At 42.2% G+C, this 23,348-nt stretch overlaps 1 protein-coding gene across 5 annotated transcripts in view; it reads left to right on the top strand.

Moving 5' to 3' along the window:
* The window catches only part of LCLAT1 (lysocardiolipin acyltransferase 1), a 128,953-nt gene extending 105,997 nt beyond the window's left edge, over positions 1-22,956 (top strand). For 4 of the 5 annotated variants that reach the window (XM_080341369.1, XM_080341368.1, XM_080341367.1 and 1 more), the window contains one exon: positions 20,271-22,041. In XM_080341369.1, the coding sequence (XP_080197495.1) occupies positions 20,271-20,779 (509 nt within the window). In that variant the 3' untranslated portion in view covers positions 20,780-22,041. Of the gene's footprint in view, positions 1-20,270; positions 22,042-22,937 lie in introns of those variants that run through there. The other variant, XR_013921951.1, reaches the window with a different exon arrangement.
* The last annotated feature ends 392 nt before the right edge of the window (positions 22,957-23,348 follow it).

Below are 23,348 nucleotides of genomic sequence, written 5' to 3'. Positions count from 1 at the left end.
TTTGCTGAAAGCTGCAGGTGTGTTGTATCTCTGAAAATCAGGTCTTGGGAACACACTGAGCTCATGTCTGTTACTCTCTTCTGGCTACCTAACTTGTTCCAGATGCTGTTCTAGGCAATAGCAACTAATAGAGGAAAATGCTACTCTAGGCAACGGTAGAATAATGAAGAAAAAATGTTCCAGCCCTTGGCCCAGGATTCATATGAATTATAGGAGGACGCTGTGTTCTGTGTAATCTTGTTTTTGCATCTTACCAGCACAACAGATGTGAGCTGCAGGTGGGTCTGCTGCCATAAGAAGACAAGCCTGCACCCACGTCTTGGATAGGTGGGGGAAACAGAGAGTGCTCATCCTCTTCAGTGGGTGAAGGAAGAGGTTTCTGATATGAAAACACACTGTGTGTATAGTATCCAGTTCAGATGTGTTTATTTGCCTGTGAGAACATGGGTCGTTCAGCTGATGATACAAGAGCAGCTCAAGTAGGAGTCTGCCAGCTGTTCCTCCAGCTTTCAGCAGTCACTTTCCTCTGCGTCTGAGATCCACGGTAGGGCATGGTGCACGTTCTGTGAAGTCCTTCCAAGCAATCCCTACTCTGTCTCGTACCTAGTAAGATCTCAAACAAAAAGAGATTTCTGGAAATCTGCACCTCAACAGCCAGGAATGCCTCTTGGCCATGCTGTGGAGGAGTCAGGCCTAGCCTCAAGTGTCATATTACTGTTACAGTACCAGTGGTGACGTTTTTAAACCTGGTTACTGAATCCTCAAATGTGCAACAGCCCTTGTTTCAAAGGGGGAAAACAAAAAAAAAGGAGGAAAAAAAAGGAATGCAAATATAGATATTATATCCAGGGATGCATCTTGCCTGAAAAGCCGATGTCTATAAAAGGCTTACAAGCAGACTGCTAGAAGTAGCAAGCATTAGTAACCCCATCTTGCAGAGAAACAAGGGGTTTTCCATAGCTGTGGTTTCCTGCGAAGTTTTCAAATTTTAAAAAGAGCAAGGAGCTTGATGGGTTACCTTTTTTTCTTGTTGTGAACCTACAACTACGTATGTTACAATGGACAAATATAGAATATCCTGTAAGGAGACTAAACCAAATCCCCTTGTTGCTGTTCTTCAGCTCTAGATTACAGACTCAGGAGAAGAGCTTATTTGAAGGGTCAGTCAATTTATTTTCTGTATTTCTCCAGCCCTGCTCCAGTTTCTAGTGCTGATCGAATTATAACAGCAGCAGACTCTATGTCAGGACATAATATGAAGTGAGAAATTAGGACTGTTGAAGACTGCTTTACAGATGTCTGAACTCAGGAATGAAGTGAGAATCGGACTTAATATGTATAGTGTTATATGAACTGAGCCTGGCTTTGGGTTTGGGCTATTTAATTATTTGTTTGTTTAAATACTGTAGCACAAGGTAGGAAGGGAGACATTAATAAACTTATTCACAGGATTTCATAGGAGTTCTGAAGGTGTGTCTCCAGCACAATGGTTGTCTCATTCTCTAGGTAGAAATATGGTATTTCAAACAAAACCAATATTGATTAATTCCTCTAATAAGAAGTAATGAAGTATATACATATCTATTAACTACTTATATTGAAGACAGACATGACGTGCAGCTCTCAGTGGCACTTAGGAACATGGAATTTATCATGTGCTGCAGTTTTTTGTTTATCGTGTGTTGTATTTCACAATATATGGTGATCTCAGAATTCTATCACTGTACCTTAATGCCTGACGTGCCTCTGGTGTCAAAACATTACACTGTGGGTTATCCACAGGCTACATTGGATTTATGATTTCCTACTTCCCCTTTGTAATCCAGAATGTTTTCTGTGTCTTGAAAGATAAACGAGCACATCTTGCAGTAAAAATTTTATATGGGAATTCCTGAAGCAACCAGTACAAAAGCTGTGGCATGCTCTGCAATCAGGGAAAAAACTTCGGCTTTGCGTTTATGTTGAGTTGTGAAAAGAAGACAGAAGTCCCTTTTCTTAATGTAAAATATTTAAAAACAAGCATTTATTATGCCTAGATTCGATAAGGCTACTTACCAGCCTAGACATGTTTGCACACAGCAGTATCTTCTCATTTAAATTCAATCACAGTCAGAAAACAAGCCTGGCTTAGACTAGCTGAAGATATAAACTTCATTTTCATCTCATTAGGCCACCTGGAAGCAGCAATCAGTGAGTAGTCCTGACGTCAATGGTCTCTCTACTTCATTAAAATGTTAATTTCATGGCTTTAATTCCCTTTGTAAAACGTGCCGCTGCAGGACGCTATATGCAGATCTGTTCTGAAGCAGACAAATCTGCATGCCATATTCCTTTTTTAGTGCCTTAGGTTCCTTTGGATTTTTATTTTTAGCCATTCCTATTTTTATAAACTGCTGTGAAAAGATGATCACCATAACAACCAAAAAGTAAATATTTTCTTAAAACAGCCCTTTGAGAATGTATACTTAAGAATCAGGAATTCAGGGCATCATGCATTTAGTTGTATTTTGTCCTGCTGTTCCCTTTTTCAGTGCTCAAAAATGAGACAGGTATTGTTACTGGCTAACAGTTCCAGGCAGTAGATCAGGAAGGCAAGGCATCACGTGTAGTAAATCAGAAGCAACTACATAGATCAGCTGTAGCATCAACATTTTTGAGGTCCTGCTTATGTCAGGACAAAATGATGGACTTTTAATAAATTTTAGAATATTTTCTCAATAATATATATGTACTTCCACAGCATTTAGTCATCTTCATCTTGCTCTAGGGGATACATTTCTGGTTTTAAAACATACTTCAAAATTGTACGTCATAGATTGAGGTCAACCATTGGTAGTAGAAGTGTCTTCAGTACAGGAGAACAAGAGAAGGAAATTGTTCATTTAGTCTTTTCCCCTTTTACTGTATACAATTATTTTTTAAGAGTCTGAGTGCTATTGCATGTTCTTCAAATAAACTCTAATTATGTTTTAATATGCCTAATCTATCTATAGAGAGATGGGGAATGTATACTTCTATTGCAGATGATACAACCAAGGTCTGGGCTTCTGGGGACCCGTTGCTGGTTGAGCTGCCTGGCTCAGGAAAACTGTGCTCAGTTGGGTGGCTCTGATGGCACACTTGGGTCTGGGCTGGTGACAAGACTCAGCAATAGGTCTTCCCACTGTACCCTGGCAGACAGTGTCACTTTGGGCTCTGTCCAAATCCCACCAAGCCCCTACTGACAGGTGGTGCCAAGGCCTTTCTGTGAAGTACCCTGGATAACGTACAGGTCCTGCCTGATATTAACCTGGCCAGAGGTGACAAAGGCCACCAAGTCCCAATCTAGCAAATAAAGGAGTTGATTCTTCCTAAGCTCTACACACGTCTGAAGTTTTCCCTCTAGGAATCCCAGTGGGATTTCGCTGCAGGTCTCCCCAGGAGGATGCTTCTGATTATCTGTTCTAGGAACAGGTAGTTAATTTGGCCTCATGCCGGCCCTAGGACTGCGAGGAGAGCAGTGTAGATGGAGCTGTGTCAGTCTACTACCGTGTATGTCTCTGCTAGTTCTCTTGAAGGTGTGTAGCTTGGGGAGGAAAACAGAAATGTGCCCTGTAATTGTAATGGAGAGATAGCCAAAATAGCTTTAAAGATGTGAATACAGTGAAGTTAGACAGCCTTCCAGACCTCCATCGGTTTCTTATTTCAGACTAGGTAAGATAATTTACTAATGAGTCTAAAAATATACTGATACCTATTTTGTCACTCTTAGTGTCAAGGGAGAAGTTTTTTGAAAGTCAGCGAAGACAGATGGGCAATAGCCAATTCATTTCCGTCTTGGGGCTGTTGCCTACAACGTTATTTCATCACAGGCAGTGCCATAACTCAATGTACTAGCCAATTTAAAATGCCAAAGCATGCCAGGGTTTTACTCTATGGATAGAATTATTCATTCATGTCTGCAGTTGGTGAGAGTGGAGTGATACTATGGTGACTTCTCAGATATTCCATTTTGTAACCTCTCTGAGACATTTGCTCTCACTGCAGCAGCATATTCACTCTTACAACACTGTGTTTTCGTTTGATGTACAATATATCTTATAAACTAATCAAAGAATGTGTCATTTTGGTGTGAAGTCCACTCAAATGAGTTGTCAGTTTTCCAAATGAATTTTGTTGTCAGCTTTGACATTTGAAAGGTCATTTCTACGACAGAGCAACATAGTTAAAGTTGCTGTCATCACTTAGTGAACTTAAAACTGCAGGCTGATGTGGCTTGGGGAGAACAAAAATAGGAGATCTTACTTTTTGGGTTGCATTTATTTTGCCTCAGTCACTAATTATGTGTAGTTCCAGAGATATTCAGGCTATAATTGTTTATTGTTTGGTTTGTTTACTTATTTTTAATGCTCTCAGTAGCAGGGCAGATGGAAGAGTTGGTGGAAACTAGTTTCCATCACCATTGCTTAGGCAGAAAACGTACTGAGATGAGTGGTGGACTTTGGGTTTCAGCATTCATCATGTTTTTCCATGTTTCAGAAAGTATAGCGAAGTTGCTGAAGCTCTCTTTTGCTTGTGTTTGCCCACAGAGAGAAAGATTTTTAGCAGAACTACCTCTTAAAACTAAACTGTCTTTGGACTCAGCCAAGTTACCATTGATTTTTCATCGCCCCATCGTTTATTTGTGAAAGACCAACTGGCAGCTCATCACTCTGCAGCTCTCGAGAAGTCTAACTGTTCCTCAGATAAGAGATTATGTGCTTCAGATAAACATGAACTCTCTCACCGCCTTTGACCTGCCATGTGAACCAGTAGCGACTTCTTTGTTCCCATTTGTAACGACAGCCTTTTTCCTTCCCACTCGGATGGGAGATGGGAGACATCCAGTTGCCTCTGGCTGATGAAGACATTGTGCTGGACCATGGCAGAGCCTTCCTGCGGGCAGTTCAGAGCTTTCCACCAGCCCTGGGCCAGGTTTCATCCCTGGCTCTTGCTCCTGCACAGCAGAGCTGTTGGTGCATTTACTGGTGGTCGGGAGGGCTCTTGGCCTTTCCCCTCGGCTGAAACTCTTCACTGTTGTTTGTGTCCATACACCAAAAAGGGGTGAGAACAGAAGTCTTCTCCTCAAGGCCGTGCACATGGTGTCTATCTTATTCATGTCCATTGAACCAAAATGTTGAGACTTAGCAAGGCTGGATATTGACTGTAGTGAACTGTGTTCTGTACACAGCACTGGAGGGAAAATACCAAGGTACTACTAAGGAACATGGATTTTTCTGGGATGTTCTACTGATATGCGTGTTTCCAATCTCTGTGTGCCATTCCTGAGCAGCTCAGGATCTCCCAGCACAGGAAGCTGTGGGGCGAGGACAACACGATGCCTTCGAGGCGGGGAGCAACAACGCAGAGATGTTGTTCAGGCAGTCTTGAGGGAAAGTGTGTGCTGAACTCAAACGTGTTAGATACAGCAAAGTGTATTTATGGAAAACAGAGCTCAAAAGGATTTTCTGCTATGACAAGTAGTTTCTACCCTTAATTAAGCGTTGTCCTCTCAATGCACTGTGTGAAATTTAGAGGGCTTCATTTTTCCAGAGTTAAAATATTTAAGGAAAACAATTGTGTGCTGACAACAATGGACTTTATAACTTGCAGGCCGTTTGTTTCTATAATTCCTATGAAATAAATGGAACTGCCCAAGTTGATTTTATTCATTGTGGTTTAGTTATGCACATATTCATATTTGTGTCAAAAAGCAATGTTAAAAACATCAGTAATGACTGCTCCCAGAGCTTTCTAGCACACAGTGCCAATGGAGTTAAATGTTCTGCTGGAGTGCAGAGATGGAAGTTTCTAGCAGATATTTTCAGGAAACCAATTTTAGACTTCTGTTCAAAGGGACCTGTACAACAAGGATTTACAGGATTTTCTCATCTATGACTTCAGCTACCAGCATGGGATTAAAAACCTGACCACTGCACTCCGCATCTTTTAACATGAAGACACAAAGCATAGATTAGGAGCCTAAACCTGGTCCTACTTGCATTGAGCGGAGTGATGCATCTGGCTCAATGTTGGGCCATTGTGCCGTTGGATAAGTGGTCTCAACCTTATTCTTGTAAGGCTGTGACCAGATTTGAGGATCTGGCCCATATCTGACTCTTTTGCTCTCCTTGAGGTAGGAATTCAGTTTTTACTTCCCAGGCTGACAGACTGACAGCATCATACACGTGGAGGTACAAGATGGACACCCAGAATTCAGCTCCCTTCTGGGCACAGGAATGACAGTTCAGGCACTCTCAGCAGTCTTTGCTCATTTTCATTCAAGGGGTTGACTTTAGTATAATTTTTCTAAGCATCCTTATGAAAAGCAGTAGTTGGAATTAAACCATTAGCAAATCATTTTATTTCTAGAGACAGATCTTTTTGCTGCTGTGCATTTAAAATGACCGCAATCCCTAATTCCTCTGCAAGGCTATGATGCAGTGTTTTCACACATGGTCTGTAGCATCCCTTTTTCTTTTCCATGGCACTGTCATGACAGCTTCTGTTGGCACAACCATTCTCATATCAGCAATTAAACATAACTGAGCTGGAGCTAAGGGTATTGATCGGCGGTTCCAGCATCCACTGTCAGAGGAAGCTCATTCACTTCTGGACCTCCCTGTGTCTGTTTTCTGCAGGGCACCACAGGGGGAAGAAGGAGCTCCTGTTCATGCTTTGTTTTTCCTACCTCTTCACCAGTGAAGGGAAGAAAGGCTGTTTGTATTGACACTGTAGAAGTGTGATGCAGGATGTCCTTCACTTTGGCTTGAGTCTGCAGTTCTGGGCTCCCCATTTTAAGAAGGACAAGGAATTACTGGAGGGTGTCCAGCAGAGGGGTACGAAGATGATCAGGGGTCTGGGGCATCTTTCTTATGAGGAAAGGTTGAGAGAGCCGGGTCTGCTCAGCCTGGAGAAGAGAAGGCTGAGGTGGGATCTCATAAATGTTTATAAATGTATCAAGGGTGGGTGTCAAGAGGATGGAACCAGACTCCTTTCAGTGATGCCCAACGATAGGATGAGGGGCAATGGGCACAGACTGAAGCACAGGAGGTTCCATCTGAATATGAGGAGAAACTTCTTTACTTTGAGGGTGCCAGAGCCCCAGAACAGGCTGCCCAGAGAGGTTGTAGAGTCTCCTCCTTTGGAGACATTCAAAAGCCGCCTGGACACATTCCTGTGTGATCTGCTGCAGGTGAACCTGCTTTAGCAGGTGGGTTGTACTAGGTGATCTCCAGAAGTCCCTTCCAAGCCCAACTATTCTGTGATTCTGTGAGTGACTGGAGGGGGAAGCAGGTAGCTTATTTCACTGGAAGACCACCATCCCAGCGCCATCAGGATGTTTGCTTTTACAGTAAGAATGGCTTGAGCAGCACTTTTTTTTATTATCTAGGAAAAAACATAGGAGACCTTCAGTTATGTGCCATGGGTGCCTGTATCTGCATGCCTTCCTAAAGAAATGGCTCCTGACAGAGAGCCCTCAGCTGGACCCGCAGGCTGCAGGTCAGAAGGATTGGGGGGTGGTTTGTGTTGGTTGCCCTCCCGGCTGTTCTTCTGCAGCAGCTGGAGGACATGTGCGTTATGGAGGTTTCTCTGCATGAGGAGGATCTGAAGACCATCAGACCCTTGTACTTTATGGCTCCTTTCCACCAGTGCAGCTCCACCAAGTAGCTGCAGTAGGGTTTGGGTCTGATCCCATGTTGTTAGGGAGGAAAGGAGCTATATAATCATTATCCTTTTTAGAAATTTTAACCACAGCCTGTGGAGGGATGGCAGTGCTTTATCTGGCAAATATGTCACTGCCTTTCATCAGCTGATTATAATCATCTTGGAAGTTTCAGTGTGCCTGTTTTTCCCCTATTCTTTTTTACTATTGTGTTTTGTTTAACTTCCTCTAATGAGCCCAGTGAAAAGCAATTGTTCTAAATAAATCATGTGCGCTACAAAGCAGTATATCACAATTAGGTCTCCATTATACTTTAATTAGGCATTCCATTATTAAATTGATGTCTTAGGCATCTTCCAGGTCTCAGACTAATCCTGAAACAAATTCCTCTTTGTGGATAAATATTAGTCAGTCGTAATTAAAGAGTATTCATTTGAGTTGCGGCTTTTCATTAAATCCCTTTCTGATTAAGATGGCTCCCTCAAGTGCTGGGCTGATTAAGTTTAATAAGATTTGTCCACTTGTGTGTAACATGGTCTGGTGGAAACAGTTTTAGCACCAGGGGATTGGGAACAATAAGTTCATATCTCGGCGTAGGCAGGCTTGGGTCCAAATGCCTGTTATGTGCAGTGCTGTGTGCTCTCGTGTCGGGGGGCTCCGCTGTTTGTGGGCTTGGTCAGCGGAGGGGAAAAAATACATGGAAATTGAATTAGTAGTGTTAGAGTTGCATATCAAAGGGTTAAGTTATATCTACTGGGTTACAGTAAAGAATGGAAGATTAAAGTATGTTAGAGGCTCAGTTTTGTTGACTAATTCAGGACTAGGGTTTTGCTGCTTAACTGAAGCCCAAGAGCTTCTCTGCCCCACGCTGATTTCCCTCAGTGAGATGGATAGATTAGCTTGTTTCTATGTAAATATACCTCAGCTGCCAATTCAGATAATGAAACAGACGTTCCTGACAAAAGTTCTTCAAACAGCAGAGTCTGAAATGCTTTCAGAGTAAAATCTTTGTCCTGGATTTAAAACAAGGTGGAGCAAAAGCATCATGTGGTTTTAGTATCTATATCCCATCAGAGAGAAGCTGAAAGCCTCATCATTTTCTGCATGCTGAAATTATGCCGTCTTGTCAGGTTATTGGTGCTGTTCTGCATTCCTCTTGCTTTGTACACAGAAATGAAAACAACCCCCTGTGACCAAGAATGGCAATAGGACAAACTGGCGAGGCATGAAACGCGAGAGATCGGTCAGGACATCTGCGGAAGCACTCCATCCAAATATGTGAGGTGACTGCTAGCAGGTGGTTTTTCAACATCTAGTTCATACTCTATTTTTCGTGCAGGGTACATTTTAATCTAGCATTTTGGTTTGGTATGGGCCGCGTTTGTAATATCAACTCTCTCGAAAGTTTGAAGGTGTTTTCAATTTCTTCTTGTGTATCCCAAATACGATGGTGCTGGGTGTATCATCTAGCCCATCTTTTGTACTGTGAGGAATCCAAGTTCACTGCCCATCATCCCTCATTGCTCTTGCTGGGGCTGCTGAAGGCTGCACTGATCAGGAGTGATGCTCTGACAGTTTGGAGAGGGAAGGGTTGTACACAGGGTCAGGGCACGAAGCAGCTCAAGAGTACTCTCTGGTGGTGACTTTGGGTACTGACAACAACAGGTAGCAAAGTGCACTGCATAACATGAGGTTACTCATCTGTAGCCATTAAAAAAAGGAAGAACATAGAATAAAGCGAGGAATGGAAGCTAAACTTTAAATGCAAATTATAGAAGATAATGGATGTCAGGCACTAGAAGCCAAGGATAAAATCTCTTTTCTTTGCTAGCCATTATTTATTTACTTATTGTTACTATTGCGATACCATGTTGGATGCTGTTATGCAGTTCATAGCACCTTCCATTTGCATGAACTAAGGGCTGGTGGGAAGTAAAAAGTCTGTGGCATTTCTGAGGAGACACTTTGATAAGTGTATTACCGAGTGAAAACTGCCACAACTGCTTCCTTCTGAATATCTGTGTTGAATTATTTTTCTCTGCTCCTCACAGGTTCTCACAGTAGCTTTATAGTGGCTTCACAAAACAAAAGACTTGAAATAAGTTGCACAGTCAATTTGCAGATCAGTTGGGGCCTAATGTTCCTCTTTCCAAGACAATTTGAAAATTATTTTTAAAAATAAGAAAATGATGATAAGATTCCTATCCTACATCCTGGCAAATCCTAGAAATATTAAAAAAAAAAAAAAAAGCATGTTTGAACAGAGTATAAGTGATGGTTGTGGAGGAATTAGGAGGAAATGAATAATAACTAATAGAAGGAACAAGGAGATTGGGAAGGGTAACACATTTAAGGCTTGTATTTTAATTGAAATGCTGTGCTACAACATGGGAGTTCATACATACTGCTACTCCTTGCATCTTTAAAAATGTAGCACTTTTATTTTCCAGAAGTTCCAGGTGTTAAGCCAGCTGGGTTGTTTACCTAGCAGTGACATCCTGCAATGCTGAGCATCCTTGGTATGGCAGCTGTATATGTAAACTTTTCCAGAGTGGTTTGTTCTACCGTTAACTCGCTGAGGCCAGTCAGAAATGACAGTGGAAATTATAAATGCCACAGCTGAATTCTGGCAGAACTGGATAGCATCAAATAGAGATGTGTTTTCTCTTGTAGAGATTAATGCTTAATTCTATCTGTGTTGGAGAGAGATTGTTCATCCAGGCAGAGAGCAGAAAAATGTATGTGGGTGGATTTCTTCTTTCTCAGATTCCCAGTGACTTAAAATGCCCAACAAGTAATAGAATTAGGTGGATAGTCTGTGATACTAAAATAATAGGCTTGAGGTGCTTATACATGCTATGTATGTGTTCGTCTATGGTTTATTTTAGGGTTCTCTGATATCTTGTGTAATTGTCTTGATATTTAGCTTTCAATAAATACTTGGATGACTAGATTAGCTTTCTTTATTTTTCTTTTTTAAATCCACCATTTCCTAATTTATGTACGTTTGCCTGTCTAGAAAGACATCTTACCATTACAAGGTAGGGTACACATGATGTTTTTTAAAAGGATTTCACTGAAGTATAGTAAATTTTCTTTATTTCAATTATAATAATGATTCTTGTCTGTATTTGGTGGCTGTTTGACAGAAAACTCATGTTAGAGCTTAGAGGAGTTGGAGAGTCATGTACCAGTGCATCAGTGTCTGTCTGTTGTATGAAATATCATTTTTCTGTATGTACAGAGGTATACTATAAGCCTAGAAACAACATGCTTCCTCCTTGCCAATGTGTAACGTGACTCCCAGATGTACACGTAGAGCAGATGTGCAGTATGGAAGGCTGGGAGTGAACAGATATGCAGGGAGGGGAATAAACATGGCATTTTTGTTATCTGGATTTGATAGATATAGTTTGGGAATGATAGAGAGTAGTGAGTCAGTTGTGCCTGCTCATCGCTACTGACTGAAAATAACTTGTTATTCCAACCCTTTTATCCCTTTGCTCCCTTCCCTCCACATATTTTTGTATTTTATTTATAGCTCAACCAGCTTTTGCTTTGCAATTTGTAAAATAACCCTTCAGGGTCGGGGAGGGAAGACTGAAGGGCGACAGCCCCTGGGCAGTTGCAGATGGGGCCGCTGGGTCGATATGTTCCCCATTGGGATGGCCGGGTGTCCCCTCCAGCCGTGCACACCTTCCCTCCTCTGCTCACAGATTCTTCTTTTAAATTGACAACCCTGGTTGCCGAAATTTGTGTTGACAGCGGTACCCTGGGGCTATGTGTTGTGTTTCAGAGGAGCTGACCATGGCTTTGATAGGAGCTGGGTCGGAGGGCCCGTGTCAAGGGAGGTCACAAGATAGAGTTGTATCTGTAAAGCCTTAACAGAGGTTGAAAAGTGTTGTGAAACGTGTGAAATCTGGCACCACAACTCACTCTTGTATTTTTCCCTGAAAGCCTAGCTGCACAAACAATGCCTGCAGGAATTATAAGCTAAATCTTCTGTATTTCGCTTTGACTTCACACATGCCCAAGTATTTTTGTACAGTTTAATCGACAAACCAAAAATCAATTTCAGCACTTGATACATCTTAACTTTCAGACCAGGATAATAGACTTTTTGATCCACTTTTAGCTTTCCCAGCTTTCCCGCAGCACTGACTTCTCATAACTGAATTACACCATGTCTTCCTTCTTGCATGAGCTCTTATCTGGTTTGGAGAGGAGGAAGGGAGCTGGCAGGTGTGTCTGCTGAAGAAAAGAGCATCCTGCAAATTCATATGGAAAGGAGGATCATCTACTCTTGTCGCTGTAGTAACACTGGTTTATAGTCATGCAAGGAATCCATCTGTGAGAGGCATTTAAGTCGATTAGATTTTATTGGCATTACAAGCTCAGTGTAGTGAGGCAGTGAAAAAAAGAAATTTGGGTGAGTTATTGTGTGCTTAACTGCAATCCTCCTGATTTGCTGACTTATGGAGAGGGTGAGGGGAGAGACGTTTTAAAGCAATGAAGGCGAAGCCAATTAGCAGCCACCAGCCTGGGGCCTGAGAGTGGAAAAACTCTCCCATAGCTCCTTTGCACACCATGACTCAACTGGGAATCAACAGCCTTTCATAGACAGTGTACCTGGCCATTCTGGAAAATTCCTAGATTACAGAATGGTTTGTGTTGGAAGGGACCTTAAAGATCATCCAGTTCCAACTAGACTAGGTTGCTCAGAGCCCCATTCAGCCTTACCTTGAACACTTGAACTCTACCTGGTTCCACCACCCACACGTTGAAAAGTGTGCTGAAACATTAGAAAAGATTCAGGGAGAAGCAAGAGAGATTTGAGCTTTTAAGAACATACTTCATATTGAGATTTCAGAAGCTCAGTAGGTTTAGTTTGTTCAGGAGCAACTTAGGAGGTTTGCAGAACAGGACGACACCTACATGAACAGAGACAGCTCTTTAATTTAGTAGAGCTATATGGTGGGGAAGTAAAGCTAGATACATTCAGTATAAAAATAATGCACTGTTCCCCACTCCCAGCTCCCAATTGATTAGAGGGATTGCCTACCTGATGATAAAAGCTTTAAGACAACAAAGCATGTCTGTCTTACAACATCCCATGTCAAAACCAAAGGCATTCTGCATAAGCTCCTGTGGCATGTGTTATTCAGGAGATCAGATTAGATGATGATAACATTCCCGTGTGGCCTTAAAATAATTAAATGAGGTATTTACAGAGATTTCAAAGTGGATTCCCCTCCCCTCACAACAACAACAACAACTACAGTTAATGGTATTGTTTTACACATTAATGAGATATGGCATCAGGCTGCAAAACTCTGTAATTTAAATTTATTTAACAAAAGAATTAAGCACAGGTAGTGATTGCTGATAGCTCTGAGGATGTCCTTGTCTCTCTTGCTGTCTGTACAAGATCCCAGCAGCAGCCAGGGCTGTCCCTTCCCTGGGCTCCCACCCTCAGGCACAAGAGATGCCGTTTCCTTAACTCCTTCACGTTGGCAGGTGGAAGGTCTTCCTCTCTCCTTGTATCACCACAGGTGGAAAATCAGCTAGCTAGAGAAAGAATTGCTATGCAGGATCCCTCTTCCCTGTTAATCAAGGCCAGCATTATCATTCTGTCTTTTTTTGTTTGCTTATTTGATTGCTACACTTACCCCCCAAAAGATTTCCAATAACCACTGAGTTGAAAGTGATTTAGATTAACCCGGGCTGGTACCGCTGCTCTAAAGAGGACTGCCTGAAGTTTTAAATCTTCACAAGGATGATACTTCCCAGGAGGGGCTGTAAATCCTTGAAGCTGCTCCCTCCTGATACTGCGTTCTTAAAGAAAAATTACTCAAATCTCAGCAGCTAAGACAGTAATATTCCCCAGTAAGTAGTTTTAGATGGCTTTTGTTTTAATGTACAAAAATGTATCTTTGTTTCAAGGCTAGCATACAGTACTCAGATATTGTGAAACAGCTGGTTTTGTTCTACTTGTTTCTCTTACCTGTTTTGAATATGTTGCTGTTCAGTTTATTTATAGAAATGCCAAGCTTCCTTTTGTTGGGTTTCCTAAGGAAATGTATATAAAGTTGAAGATATTAAGGGGAGCGTGTGGGAGCTACAGTGTTTTGTGGAAGCCTGGGCATGGATGAAGCATCTGGAGCTGTGTGACAAAGGGACAGGAGGAAGCAGCTATAGTTAGGTTGTGGTGGGAAGTCAAATGGAGAAGGGCCTCAGGTATTAGTCTCGCTTTTCACAGAACAGCTTATTTTAAGGTGATCATGAATATTTTGTTATGAGTGTCTCGGTAAACCTCTCCCGGTTCTGGCTCAGCAACTCATTGGCGTGCTGTTCTGTGATGTACTGTGGTTAAGAATAGCATCTTCTCTGCTGTATCAATGCAGGGGAAGAGACTGTATAATCCTTGTATGATTTAAAGTAGTGTCAATGATAACTAAAATAGGACAAATTACAGCTGCTGAGATCCTCAGTAGGGATGGAAATGGCTAATAGCCATCACTGTTAATGCCAAGGAGACTCAGCTTGCCTCTTCAACCTCCAGGCTGCTGAGAGTCTGAGCGGTTCATTGCTTGGATTTGCCTGGGGCTCATCTTCATTTTTGGCTCACTGGTGGTCATTGTGGCTTTAAGAGCTTTTGTTCTGCATCATCATTTTAGCTCTGAAGTCGCTGCTTGTATAGATCCTTCTGTCTTGCAGTGAGCTTGCTCAGCATTGCTCGGTCCTGTGTATGAGTGTCCTTGTCATTGATATGAATCATAACTGAGGAACAAGCAGTGCTCAAGCTCCCGAGTGATGCTATAGCAGAGGGGATGGGTCCATCCAACCAGCCTGCTTATTTGGGACTGTGCTGTGGGGCTGAGCATCACTTCTGACAGTTTTCACCAGTTGCAGCTGCCTTGCAATACTCTCTGTGAACATTTTTGAAAGAAGTTTAAAATAGTTTAATCCTGCCTTTTATATTCAGGCTGTTTTCCCCCTTAGAATTAAAATACTGTCCTGATATTTTATTATTTAACACACAGAGTAAGAAGTAACTTCCAGTTTACCTGTGATATCTTTATTTCAAACCTAACGAGAGGCTCTTATTTGTGAAGTTTTATAATAGGTGGTGAGATAAAAGACTTGTCTGCACACACGAGAGGAGCACAGGGGCACAGCAGCAGGCAGGGAAAGCCCCAAAACCCAGATGGAGAAACAAAATCCCTACCTGGCTCCTCCAAGGGCTGTTGCGGGGGAGCCATCGTCCCTTCGTCCCTTGGGCTGGGGGTGACACCCATCACAGTGAGTCAGTAGGAAAGGCTCCTGTCCATCACCTGACAGACAGAGGGGGGTTACTGCTTGCAGGGCTCTGGGACTCGTTACATGATGCCGAGGACGACCTTTTTTTGATTGTATGAGATTTATTATGGATTATTTAGGGGAGCGACCAAAAGTAGGGAAAGGGATGGTTCAGGGTCTTTTGAGAGGAACAAATTTGGGAAAATAGAGGAAAAAGAGTTAAAAGGGGCTGGTCCCATGTAAATGGGGCTGGCCAGTACGCTTACCTGGGCATGTCCTGGACCTGATCCGCCCAGTCTGCTGCTTCTTCTCATTAAACCCTGTTTTTAACTATTCTCTCAGGTGAAGGGACTCTGTGGGTGTGTGTATGGAGGTCCAAGTGCCAGCAGCTGGAGAGACCAGAGTCTGTGCATATCATGTGGGTGCATGTGTCAGTGTGTGATCACTCAACAGCTGTTGAGCAGGACTAGTGGGCAAGTAGGATAAGAGGCTTGGAAGCCAGGTATCAAAGTGTCCATAAGTCCTGGTCAGGTGCTGGAGAGGTCAGATGGTCATGATTTGGCTACTGGAGGGTCTGCAAGGTCCAAGCCAGCAACTGGGGAGACTGTGAGGTCTGGGGTCAACTGAGGCCAGTTTATTGAGGCAGCTGGAGGAGAGGATCCAAAGACCAGCTGGTGGGTGGCCCTGGGTGTCTAAGGCCAGTTATAGAGGGCTTGACAGTTCACATGTGTCTACGCAAGGGCCCGTACCAGCCGCTGGAGGGCCCAGGGGCTCCTGTCTCCAGGTGCCAGCACCTGGGAAGACCAAGGACCCAGGGCCAGCTGCAGCATAGACTGTCTGTGGCCGGTTGCTGGTGAGATCCATAGCCTGTATATATGTAACAATTCCCACTTACGGACTTTTATCCTTATCAGCCAGAGAGGGGAACATAATAAGGCCATTTTGTTAGCTTTAGTGCTCTGTTCTCTGTCCATGTTGATCTCTGGCCATCTGTCTGTGCCTGTGCATTGTACGTGTGTATTTATGTGTGTGTGCATATTGGCAATATGTGCTCAGACTTGCTCCCAGCTGGGGCAGGGGGCTGTAGCAGCCTCACCTCTACTGGACTACCAGATCACAGAGTCACAGAATGTTAGGGATTGGAGGGACGCTGCGACTTCTAACATAGAATAAGAATTCTGATGGAACAGCTGGTATAGTGAAAGAAAATGTTTTAATTTTTCCTTGGAAATATTTTTTTAAAGGAAAGCATCTTTCTCTGATGCTGTTATTTTGTTCATGAGCCCGCTGAGTTCTTCCTCTACCACTTCTGAATGCAGTGCCCAAAGCAACCAGCTGTGCATTGTGATCACTTGAAGTAATGTCTTGCATCAACAGAGCCTGAAATACAAATAAGCGATTGGAGCACAGGAAGTTTAAAAATAAAAAGAATAGAGCTTTTGAGGCATTTTGTCATCCCAAAATGAGGACCGCCACATGGATTAATCATCGTCTACATGTTATGCAGTTTATAGCTACATAACAATAATTACAAATAAAGTTTATATTTACTCATGAGCACTGTAGTAAGCTTTCCTTTTCTGAGGTGCTTTTATAACACATAGGACAGAATATTTTCCATGGGTATGAAGGATATTCTTCCTACCCCTGTAGGAAGAAATTCATAAGACTGTAAAAGTACTGGAACTGGTGTCTCTTTGGCCTGAGGAGCTGGGCTACCTGCCTGACGTTTTAGCCTTAATGGCATTTTGTTACCTTAATTAGATTTCAGATGCAAAGCTGTGAATATTATTTGGCTTCCTCTGTCCTTCATTCCTTACCCCATGGGCTGTGGATACAGGCAGGATAAAGAAGATCCCTCAGATGTCACTAAAAGCATTGCAAAAAGTGGTTTGTCCACCAGCAGCTTGTCTGAACGGTGAACAGATATGCTTGCTTACTTGATTTTTGACATACTGGAGAAGTAGAATGATGTGACTTCCCTTAGGGTAATTTCTTCTTAAAATGTGAAGAAGCAGGTGCTCTTAGCAGATCTTTATATTCAGGCAAAAAAAAATAATTAAACGCAGCAACTGCCCTGTGTCTTCAGTTAGGATCACTTTCTTTTTCTGGTTGACTGGCACCTTGCTTTTGATCTGAAACATGCTATTAGATATCTCCAGACTGCAGAGAGAAGGAGCTTGAAGTTCAGCGGGAAACAGAGTCAAGATGCTCTAACCAAGGATGCAGGTTCAAAACTGCCTGATTACACCTAGCCTAAGGGAGTTTTGTCCCTGCCCATGAGTGGTCGGCTTTCGTCTGCTGCATTAACTTTTCTTCTTTTTAGCAGTTTTGCTTGTAGGGTGTTTGGCAGAGATGTATTGACCCTGTCCATATTAAAAGATGTCATTGATGAGTCGGCAAACAATATGCAGAATGTTTTTGTTCGAGTGTGCGGTGTGGATCCTGCGGCTTTACCACACGTAGCACTAGCTGGACACTCTTCTTTCAGCAGCTGTAGAAAACTGATTGAGGCTAGTCCTTTCCACAGGCTTGCCTTGCCGGGGAATTAAAGCTTCAGGCTGCCATTTGCGTCGAGTTTTTAAATATGTATAACCCAAACAAGGGGCCTATTGAGAAGGACTCCGTTCCTCTTGCATATGAAACCTGGTGCTCTGGTCTTCTCTCTTTCTGATGCATCTGCGCTTTCAGATATGCTAAATCTACCTTTGAAGTTTAAATTCTTCTTGTGCAAAATACACTCTAATAGGTGAACCTTGCACCTGGGAATTAGGAGATACTGGTGCAAGCTGGACTCACTGAGTGAGTCACGTAATCACCCTTTGCCTCAGTTTCCCCATTTGTAATGCAGAAAAGAGTAATGTCCACTGTCTGGTACACACATCTTTGAGCTTTGTTCTGGGTGACTAATTTGGAAGCCATAATGTAAGGTAGACCTCACGCAGTCTGGTGTGAAGCCCTGCTGGAAGGTGTCTGTCTAGGGATGCTGTAGGTCCATAGGCAAGGAGTAGAGACATCCCTGTTTCTGATTAGGAATTCATGGGCAGAAATACATCTGCGTGCTGAAGGGATCAGACCAGCTGTGTGGGTGCAGGGAATCCTGACCAGCCCTGCCAGTCCAACTCTTGCACCGTGTCAGAAAATCTGTGTCGTAAGCAGATCTGATGCGTTATTGCCTGTGGTCTATATGCCAGTGATCCTTATATGTATAGCTTTGATTTTTCAATAACATTTGCAGGTTATGGCAGATTGACTGTTTAGCTGCAAAGACACAAGTGGCTGCAAGATGGGTGAGAAACTCATGTAGACAAAACCTGTTTTCGTAGAAGGACTTTTTCATACAAGGGTCTCAGGAAGGCTGAACTTTTCTGGCCTCCCTCTTGATGTAAAGTTGTGTAGGTTTTATGTGCTACAAGGACCTGGGGAAGACAGACTTTAAGAAGTGTGTATGTTCTAGATGTTTATGTAGCAGCCCATCCCCTGGGAAGAACCTAAAGGATGTTTGTCCTGTAGGGCGACTGCGATTCCTTCTGATGGCAGAAATATTTGGATTCGGGTGAGGAAAATACGAGCTGTTCTCAAAATGAAAATTGTTTCTGCTAAGGTGCAGCAGGCTGGGCATCATTCCCCTTTGTGAGAGCAGGGTTTCTCAGACACAAGCAGTTTTGGGCACCTCTTGGAAGGAGATCTGAAAGGTTTAACCTGTACAGAATACAGTGATTCTCTGCTCAGACAGGAGGTGATCCCGTAGCTAGACAAAAGCTGGAGTATTGTGTTTTGCTCTGATAGACCTCCTAGGAGCCATATATAACTCTTCAAAATCTCTCTTCAAAAAGCCATGAGACTGTCCAAAAGAGATCGTTATAAGACAGCGCAGTTATAAAATAGTCTGAAAGGCCGAATAGGGTTTTTCTTCCTCTTGTGATATTTGGAGTTGATCTTTAGATATGTAATTTTGCACATGGCCTTTTGAGGTAACTTTCTATTCTGTCCTGTCATTTTTAGAGCTGTGAAAGAAAGCCAAAATGCCAGGGAAGGGGGAGCAAATGAAAAGGGGGAGTGGGGCTAAAGAGTATGTTTTGATATCTTTGCGAGAAGTGACATCACCTATGAGAACAGAAGTCTTCGGTCGCTGCAACTGGAGACAGCTTTTAGTCTCCAATTCTATTTTGCCCCGAGCCAGCCAGCCAAATAAAAACAGCCGGATAAATCACTGCTGGCAGAACTTAACAGTTATGCAACATCCAGTGCACCATGAGCCTATTTATAGATCAGATTTACACTAGCAGAATTTACTTTATGAAATCTAAAAAGAATGTCTGGTCAGAGGCTGGGGGATAAAGAGGACATTTAGAAAGTGCAAAATGTAAAAACACTTGGTACAAAGATGTGCTAGCACACCCCACTTTGGCAATACTGATATCCTTTTAAGAATGTTGGCTTGATCAAGCATGGTAATGGAAAGTAGAGGGGTTTTTCATCAGTATTTTCTTGATTTGCTAATCTGCAATTGCTTTTTAAATGGTTAACTGTACTCACCCAAAGAGCTAACTATATGTGGTTAACTTAAAACTGGGCTTCTATACCAGTTATGCTACACTTTGTCTTTATCAGATCTGGAATGCAGTAGGCAGCAGCTCACCTCCTTGTAGTCCTGGGTGGTGAGATTTAAAGAAATTGTGTTAACTGGAGTACTCCGCAAAGCTGGCTGAGCTACAGGGATGCTCATCATCCTTTGTAAGATACCCTAGATTTAATGAGCTCTTGATATTTAGCTCGTATATGTTTCACGTATGTTCTCTCAGTCTTCAGTGAATTAGGATTGTGTATGCTGCTTGCTCCAGATCAAACTGAGTCTTTTTCAGTGTTCTCATGAACATACACAAAGTTGTATTTCATTAGTTAAAAGCAATTTCGGCTTGCGGCACAGGTATGAATAACTGAAGATTAGTCTTGCATACTCTGCTCTTTATCCAAGACCAGATGTGCATCCTTTAAGTTTGACTTTATCTTCTTACTGTGTTGTAAATCTACATTAGTTTGTACTGTGTATAATTTTACTTCTGAAGTTTTTGCTTGGATTCAGAACAGATAATGGTTGGGAAAAGTTTGACCTCTCAGCCATTAGAGAATCTCACAGATAAAACATGCTCTGTATAGCTAACCTGTCATTGGGATTTCTGCCACGATTTGGACAGTTTCCAATCACACCTTGAAGTGAATTAGTGTTCTGACCGTTGCATGATCTGCCCTGATATTTATTTTTCCCCCAAAACCTTTCTTCTAGGTGACAATCTCGATGCTATTCATGACATAACGGTGGCATACCCCCAAAACATTCCTCAGACGGAGAAGCACCTTTTGAATGGAAACTTCCCGAAGGAGATTCACTTCCACGTCCAGAGATACCCCATAGAGACTGTGCCCACGTCCAAGGAGGAGCTGCAGCTCTGGTGCCGGCAGCGCTGGGAGGAGAAAGAGGAGAGACTCCGACACTTCTACGAAGGTGCAAAGTGCTTCGGTGCGACAGGGCGAAGCATCGTTCCGCCGTGTAAATCTGAGCTCAGGGTCTGCGTGGTGAAGTGCATCTCGCTCCTGTATTGGACGCTGTTCCCGCTGGGTATGCTCTCTCTGCTGTACCTCTACAGCTTTGCACGGTGGTATTTTGCAGCCATGATCATCTTTTTTGTGGTGCAGCAAAAGGTATTTGGTGGGCTGGAACTAATTGAACTTGCTTGTCATCGATATTTTAAAAAGCAACAGAAGTTTTGCGACACAAAAATGAAAACCAGTTAGTTCTGGGGCAGAGAAAAACGGTTGGTTTTGAGATGCTCTGCGAGTTTTATGCACAGGGAGGAATTTTTGCATGAGAATTGTCTTTTACTGTTGCCATTGTTAGACATTTGCACTTGATTCCGTGAAAAGAAAGAAAAATGTTAGTTATTGCTACATGTGAAAATGGTAGTTTTTATCTCTGAATGTAATTTCAACATTGCTCTTGCAAGCAGCTAGCAACTGCATTCTGCTGTAATCAAGAAACAAATTGCTGGATTATTGAACAATCGTGAGGACATTAATAAATGTGACATGCACTGAACTTTCATGTAGAAACCCAAACTGTCCAGCTAAGAGAGACACATGTATGATTTCTGTATAATCACATTGTCAGAAAGTGAGCACCGGACTTGGAAAACTGTTAAGTTTAACGCTGTTTTGATGGTAGGTAGAAGTTGGAGAAGAAGTTGTTCTGTTTCTTTTTCCTATTTTAATATTAAAACTTATGTTAAAATAATATTTTCACATAAGCTTTACCAAGCACTGCTGAACCAACCACTATTCAGACAGTCTGGCTTGGTCACTCAGAAGGGTTTTTAAGCCTTGCAGTCTTGTGTTGTAGTATATAAAACAGTGCTGGCTCTTTCTTTATTTACATCTTAACTGATTATTTAATAGGCCTATGCAGCTTAGTTTTGATTTATCACTGTTTCATATTGTTTCAGTCTCCCTGCTGTGGGAGGCTTGTACCTACTGTAGTACACAGAGTTACAGGATAGAGGAGCTGGTTTTCTGTTGGCTTATTGGTGTTTTTTTTCTGGTAGAAGCAAAAATAAGTGTCTGTATCTGAGTAGCTGGCAAATGTTTTTCGAAAAGTTCTCCTTGTAGACATTATTTGATTGAAAATATTTTATTTTTCAGAATAGGCAAGATACCTTTTTTTTTGAAGCATTTACTTCGGTTTTCACATTGCTTCCTTTGACACATAGTGTGAATTTTGGGGTTGTCCTGTGCAGGGACGGGAGTTGTGCGTCCAACTCAGAACATTCTGTGATTCTATGATATTTCAAGTGTCTGTATAGATAAGCAGGAAGGCTGCTTGTTCCTTGCATGTCAGCCAGACCCGTTGGAATGCATCTAATGCAACGATTGTCTCTTTGGTACAATGGTTGTCTCCTTACAGACACAAGAGCTGAGTTTCAGATTGTCACAGCACAAGAAAATTGAGCTACATCTTTCTTTTGCAGTATTTTCTTTGATTCCCTGATGACATCACGGCTTTTCCAACCTCCTTTGCAATTATTTGGGAATTCTTTTGGGGCTCCCACTATAACACTTTCCTTTATTTTCGTGATATTCAGAAAATCTGAAAGCTTCAACTCTGATAAAGCACTTTCAAGTGTATTTCTTGTCATATATATATATATAATACAAGTAATGTTCATACTCACGTAGTAGAAGACAAACATTGCCAGCACTTATGAGACATTTCAGGTTAAATTCGTTTTTCAACCTCAAAAATGTTAGACCACTTGATCAACTGGATTGCTGCAAAACCTTCCTGACTTACTGAGTATTTGTTGTTTATTGCATGAAGGCTTGTTTGAGCTCAACCAAGATGGCCTAGCTCCATATATTGAGTGGCATGGCCATGAAATGTAAAAGCACAGAGTGCAAAATGTGTCTTGTATTGTGCTGAATATCTCAACCATTGGATTAGCATGGTGGACACGTCTGTTTTCTTTTAAATTACAACACTGAACGTGTTGCCTAATATGTTTGTATCAAAGGCCATTTTTTGAACGAATCACCAGCCTCTATTCAACTGTCCCTTGCAAGGTGACAAGTATTTTTTAATCTGTGTGTACAATAACTAATTGTTTATTACGTGAAAAGTACTTGAAGCCATCTGTTTTACTCTATTTTTTTAAATCTCTTTTTTCTTAAAAATGAACAAAAGTAGGTTTATATGTAGAGTTATGTTTCTTAATGATTTTCTCATATTTATATTTGAGTAACTGAAGACTGACAACTGGTGTTTCATTGTCACGAGTGGAAGGAGGTTCTTTCTGTGCTATAAGGACTATTTCTGACATAATTCTGTGAAATCAAAGGCATGGTTGCATCTTAAATCTACATAGCCTGGTTTTTCTTTGCCTAATACTCTGCTTTCATGCAGTTCCCTGCATATCCAGGTAACTCACCACCAGGGAAAACCTAAAAACCTCATTTATGGTTCATGCAGAGGAGCCCTAGAAGTCGTCTTCTGGTCTGTCCTAAGCCATGGCTGTGCTTTCACACCAGGAGCAACCACGGCCAGCCTACTCCAACAGCCTTAACATGGTCTTCAGGAATGACTTCGGAGGACAGGTTATGTTTGTTGGTGACATGAATACCAGCTACGTTTTTCTCAGTCGTTCAGAGAACTTTGTGGTATCATCAAATGTATCAGAAACGTCAGTGTCAGTGTTGGTCATGGAGCAGTGAAAGGTTGATGTCTGAGCGTGATTAGAGTTGGGCTCTGAGAACGAAATCAAACGCAGTCCATTGCTGACCCTTACAAGGGTTTTTCTCCCAGCTGGAGCCAAAC

This window comes from Nesoenas mayeri, assembly GCF_963082525.1.
Source record: "Nesoenas mayeri genome assembly, chromosome: 3".
Taxonomy (NCBI): Eukaryota; Metazoa; Chordata; class Aves; order Columbiformes; family Columbidae; genus Nesoenas; species Nesoenas mayeri.
Note: the sequence above shows the minus strand (reverse complement) of the source record. Positions and strands in the feature narration are given on the sequence as shown.